At 52.2% G+C, this 6,093-nt stretch overlaps 1 protein-coding gene across 1 annotated transcript; it reads left to right on the top strand.

Annotated features, from left to right (window-relative positions):
* Positions 1-531: 531 nt before the first annotated feature.
* On the top strand, positions 532-5,255 carry SUOX (sulfite oxidase). The gene is made up of 4 exons (XM_039216886.1): positions 532-1,107; positions 2,612-2,668; positions 2,934-3,111; positions 3,346-5,255. The coding sequence occupies exons 1-4, from the start codon at positions 1,016-1,018 to the stop codon at positions 4,753-4,755; spliced, it is 1,737 nt and encodes a 578-aa protein (XP_039072817.1). The 5' UTR covers positions 532-1,015; the 3' UTR covers positions 4,756-5,255.
* Positions 5,256-6,093: the final 838 nt, after the last annotated feature.

Here is a 6,093-nt window from a genome sequence, read left to right as displayed (position 1 = left end):
AAGGCTGGTAGTATAGGTTGGGCATCACACCTCTCCAGTGATTTAATTGAACACAATTGAGTTGGAATTTCCAAAACCCTCAAGGCCAAAATCATCTTTTCACTGTCAGTTCCCCTTTCCTTCTGTCTTTTAGTACTCCTGCCAAGTTGATTCTTGACAAAAGCTCTCCTTCACTTTAGGAGAGCAGAAAGGGAGAGGAAATTATCTTCCTAAATTAAAGATGAAGACTTTTGCTTAGGAAGGTTGTAATTCAACCTTCTGGTCTCTAGAGGGCAGTGGGGATACGTTTGCCTCAGGTTCACAGCAAGCCAATAACAAAATAAGTTTTCGGTACTGCACCAAACCATAAAAGGGTAATGGCAAACGTATTCTTAGTGCTCTCTACTCTGAGACTATGAGCGATTATAATCTTCCTACTTGGGGGTGTTAAAATATCCTTGTTATGACAATGATTTTTTTAACTAAAAAAAGTGGGTGTTTGTATTGTTCCATACTTTGGCAAGAAAATAGACAAGTTCAAGGGAACTAGTCTTTGAACCACCATAAATCTGTTCTTATTCTTGGATATAAGAGAATTGAGCGCTTGACCTTGTTTTCACTGAAAAACAAACCGGGCTGTTGTAGTTGCAACACAGATGTTTGTCAAAAACAGGGTAGAGGCGGAGCTCACCGCCGGGAGTAAGCTGGCTGGATTCCCAGGCCTTCTCAGTGAACGCACCTTGTGTCTCAGCTTTATGGGTGGGGCGGGGCATCTCAAAACCTCCCACCTCGCAGCCCAACCTTTGGAGTCCTGGTCACCTTCCACTGCCCGGCTCCGGACAACAGTGAGGGTCCCATTCGTTGTCGAGCAGGGTTTGGAAACAAAAAACAGCCAGTCTTAGCTCCGAGCCCTCGTGGCACCGCCTGCCTCGACCTCCAGGAGGCGGGCACAGCAGCTTGCAGGCGGCCCAAGGCCAGCCAATGGCTGGGGGATGAGCCGAGAGGAGAGAGTGCTCCTTCACTCGGGCCCAACGTCATGATGCTGGCTCCGCCCCTTCGCCAGCCGTCTCCCAGAGCTGGGCGGGTAAGCCAGCCACTCAGCGGACGCCGAAGCCGAACCCGAACCCGGTAAGGAGGCTGGGGGCTGGGAGAGGGAAGAGGAGGAGGAAGGGCTGAGGGTAACCTGGGCGATGGCCAGGGCCATGGGCCCCAGGGGTGCTCCGAACCCCATGGGTTCGAACATAAACTGCCAGTACCGCCTCCACTCCCCCTGCCCTGGTGCTCTTTAGGAGTGCGGTGTGTTGCTACGATACACTCTTGTGCCAGCTGCTGAGCAGTGGCATGGGACTGGGTGCTTGTGCTCTGGAGTTGGACATGTCCTCCTACCTATGTGCCCCCGGGGGGGTGAGGGGTCACCATCCGCAAAAGAGAGGTGACGTCTGTTTTGGAACAGAAGGCTGCATCTCCCAAACCTGGGACACTGGGTCGACCAAGTTCACCCGCAAGTCAGCCCTACTTGGACCACTCCCGTCTGGTTCTAGTGGGCTGCTAGGATTGAGGGCAAGTAGGAGGGAGAGTGAGGATCCCGTGGCCCAGGAGCAAAATGCAGACTGCTCCTGTTCTATCTTATTCTCAGTTTCTCAGCCTGCCCCCCTCTTTAGCATTTCACCAGCAAATGGGACTCTTCTCTTTCTCGCTTTGGTCTTCCTGGGGTCAGTGATCTGCTCAATGCTGTAAGGAAGGAACTGCTGAGGGCAGAGTGGGGAAAAATTACTTCTTTAGCACCCCGCCCCCCCCCACACACACACACACCAAGGCCATTAACTTCTCAATTTGTTGAGTTCACAGGAATGGCATAGACAAGGTAGGGGTAAGGACCCTTGATTGGAGCCCAGTACCCATCTGGGTTCAATTTTCCTTTTTCCTAGGGTTGGTAGAGGGAAAAGAGGGGACTGAAAAGCCTTAAAAAACAATGTTATTACGTGTTTGCTCCTAACAGCCACTCTGCTGGGTAGATCTCATTTCATAGATGAGGACGCAAGTTCTGAGAGACTTGGTATCTTGCCCAGGAAATGGGGCTAGTTAATGGTAGAGCTCATTTCTCAAACCCAAAACAATTTGACTCCAGAATCTCAGCTGATTCACCCTATTAGGCTGCCACTAACTTTTTCATGTTTTTGTCTGTATTTAAGTTGGTCTGCCTCTCATTTGCCCTCTGCTAACTTTGGAAATAATAAACCAGCAAACTGGACAGTCGACATTTTAGCTTCTGACCTTAGGCCCTTGGCCGTGAGCATTGTTCTCTGTAGTGGACAGAGTAGAGAATGGAGGATGGTGATTCTAGAAGACGCCCCCCCCGCCCCCCGCTACCGCTGCCTCATTCCCTTATATCCTGTCAGCACAGTCTCTTTGAAGTCCTTTAGGTTTTCTCTAAGGACCCATGTGGACACCTCCCCCCCCGCCCCACACACACACTCCCTTCCTTTGGCCTCATTACCAGAGAAAATGTCTCTTCATTTGCCCGGAGAATACCATGCTGACCCTCCTCTGTGTCTTCCACTCATTTCCTCAAGTTTCACTAATATCGTCCCCTCCCAGAACTCCTATCTTGATCCTGGAATCTTTCCCACAGGTCTGTCACAATGCTGCTGCACAGGGTTGTGATTGCCCATCTCCGACAGGCTTGCAGGTAGGCCATCCCATTCTAGAACTTGTCTCCTAGCCCATATTCCCCACCCCCAGTTATCTTTATGATATTTTATCTACCAGATAAGATAGTTGAAATAGTGACTACCAAGGAGGAAAGGGAAGGCCGTATCTCATCCACTCGTCCCACTCAACCCTGAAGAAACTAAGTCCCAACTGAAGGAACCAATGGCCAACCTCAACCTCAGGCATTCACTGTCCCTTTCATATGATCAAGAGTGTGCTAAGATGAACTCTCTCTCTTCCAGACGCAAGTCAACCCCCTCAAGGCTCTGCATTCGGGCCTGCTCTACAGATGATTCACTTCAGCCCCAGTGCCCCAGCCTTGCCTTCTCTGGTGATAACTCCAGCACTGGGGGATGGAAAGTCATGGGGACTCTGCTAGGCCTCGGCGCAGTGTTGGCCTATCATGACCACCGGTGCAAGGTAAGTAGAGAAGAAAGGAACTTCACTGTAAGAACAAAGGGGCCCTAATAAGTGCCCCAGGCAACCCAGGTTATTACCACAGAGCCTATGGTGATACTATCTTCATGCAGAGTAAAGATGGAATCTGCTACCTCTCTTTCACAGTGGCCATGACTTTATGGTTTGGGTCAGGGTAAGCTAGAGTGATTCCTTCTTACTGTTTATGGATTTTTTTGCCTTGCCCCTGCCCTGCAGGCTGCCCAGGAGTCACCACACATATACACAAGAGAGGAAGTGAGATCTCACAGCAGCCCTGAGACTAGGATCTGGGTGACTCTGGGCTGTGAGGTGTTTGATGTTACAGAATTTGTGGACCTACACCCTGGGGGGCCATCAAAGCTGATGCTAGCAGCAGGGGGTCCTCTAGAGCCCTTCTGGGCCCTCTATGCTGTTCATAACCAGCCCCATGTGCGTGAGCTGCTGGCTCAGTACAAGATCGGGGAGCTGAGCCCTGAAGACGAGGTGCCTTCCACCTTGAAGACCTCTGACCCCTACAGTGATGATCCTGTACGTCACCCAGCCCTGAAGGTCAACAGCCAGCGCCCCTTTAATGCAGAGCCCCCCCCTGAACTGCTGACAGAAAACTATATCACACCTAACCCTATCTTCTTCACCCGGAACCATCTGCCTGTACCTAACCTGGACCCAGAAACCTATCGTCTGCATGTAGTAGGGCCACCTGGGGGTCAGTCACTGTGCCTTTCCCTGGATGACTTGTACAAGTTCCCCAAGCATGAGATCACAGTCACTCTGCAGTGTGCCGGCAACCGGCGCTCTGAGATGACTCAGTTCAAAGAAGTGAGAGGTCTGGAGTGGAATACAGGGGCCATTAGCACTGCACGCTGGGCTGGGGCACGCCTCTGTGATGTGTTAGCTAAGGCTGGTCACCAACCCTGTGAAACTGAGGCCCACGTCTGCTTTGAGGGACTGGACTCAGACCCCACAGGGACTGCCTACGGAGCATCCATCCCTCTGGCTCGGGCCATGGATCCTGAAGCTGAGGTCCTGCTGGCATATGAGATGAATGGGCAGCCTCTGCCTCGTGACCATGGCTTCCCTGTGCGTGTGGTGGTTCCTGGTGTGGTGGGTGCCCGCCATGTCAAATGGCTGGGCAAAGTGAGTGTGGAACCAGAGGAAAGTTACAGCCACTGGCAGCGGCGGGATTATAAAGGCTTCTCTCCATCTGTGGACTGGGATACAGTAGATTTTGACTCAGCTCCATCTATTCAGGAACTTCCTGTCCAATCAGCCATCACAGAGCCCAGGGATGGGGAGACTGTACAATCAGGGGAGGTGACTATCAAGGGCTATGCATGGAGTGGTGGTGGGAGGGCTGTGGTCAGGGTGGATGTGTCTCTGGATGGGGGCCTCACCTGGCATGTGGCTGAGCTGGATGGAGAGGAACAGCGTCCTCGAAAGGCCTGGGCCTGGCGACTATGGCAGCTGCAAGCCCCTGTGCCGGCTGGAAGAAAGGAATTGAACATTGTTTGTAAGGCTGTAGATGACAGCTACAATGTGCAGCCAGACACCGTGGCCCCAATCTGGAACCTGCGAGGTGTGCTCAGCAATGCCTGGCACCGTGTCCACGTCCATGTTGCCCCCTGAGATGGTGAAATGGAATTACCCGCTCCCCAGGATCATCTTCTCAACTCCTTTCCACACACATCATTTTCCCTCGTTACCACAGAAAAACCTTTTCTTCCATCTCCACTTCTTGGATCACAACCCTATACTATGCCTTCCTAAATCACACACAAATATGGACATTGCACATTTCCATCCAGGCTCCAGCTCTCCTTTGACACTATGTTACATATCCCTGTTATCCCAGGAGAGTGGTTGGAGCAGGAGGTAGAAGTGGGGAAATTCTGTAAACAAGCACTCTTCTCTTCCTACCCCACCTCCACTTCTAGTGTCTATCACCACTTTATTTTGCTTTTCTTCTTGGGAGTCTTCAAAGACTGTGTGTGGATATTTGTACAAAAAGTGTATTTGCAACTTTCTACCGACCTTCTGGTTGCCAGGGGTTGTGAGAGGTGCAATCCTGCCCCTTTATAGTTCCACTTTTCTAAATACATCAATAAAGTGTCTGTTTAAGACTACAACTCTGAAAAAAGAAAAGATTATGACTTTGGGGACTTCTTGAGGCTGGAGCCTGAGCATATTGCAGGAGGGAGGTGCACTGGTACTGGGATATGCAGTGAGATAATACAAAACAAGGTGGGGGAAGGGGAAAAGGGAAGCAGGTTCAGGGAAGTCAAGAAGTGAGGCTTCCTTCTCTGTGGTCTGCCAGTATCTGTAGCGTTGCTTAGGTTACTCACCTAAGAATACCCCCAAGAGAGATTTTTAAAAGTGGCATTATTAAGCTCCTCCCGCCCGTCCCCGTTTCTAAACACTTGGCAGGAAAGGCAAAGAATTCTAAGAGGCTAAAGTCAATATTGCCTTAGGAGGGGCAGGGCAAAACTTGGCACTAGGGGGAAGATATGCCACGGCAAGTGGGGGCATACAAAGTGCGCCTAATTTACAAGTCAAATACAGATGCTGGGCAGTCATGAGTTAGCCTCCGCACGCGACCGCTCCTCTCCTACTTGAAGCTTTCGGCGCTCGGCTACTCTCCCCTAGCTCTTTTTCCTTTCCCCAGCAGTCTCCCTGGCTTGGGGGCGCTCGGTGTTCGGCCACGCCGCCTGTCGCCTGGTAGTGGGACCGGAAGTTGTTCGGGGGAGGGGGGACGGCTGCGATGGGGGGGGTTGGTGGGGGGGGCCGGTCCCTCCTCAGGTGAAGCCGCTGATGGAGATGGAGCCGCCGCCGCCGCTGAGTGCCCGGGTCCCGGGTCCGGCCCGATTGCCGCCGCCTCAGTGACCCCACTCCCCCCGCACTGGGCCGCTCGGGCCAGAGTGGGGGACCCCCAGCGCCCCGCCCCCCTCTTCCCCAATACCGTCCCCT

This window comes from Hyaena hyaena, unplaced genomic scaffold (genome assembly GCF_003009895.1).
Source record: "Hyaena hyaena isolate Hyena2069 unplaced genomic scaffold, ASM300989v1 scaffold_655, whole genome shotgun sequence".
Classification (NCBI taxonomy): Eukaryota; Metazoa; Chordata; class Mammalia; order Carnivora; family Hyaenidae; genus Hyaena; species Hyaena hyaena.
Note: the sequence above shows the minus strand (reverse complement) of the source record. Positions and strands in the feature narration are given on the sequence as shown.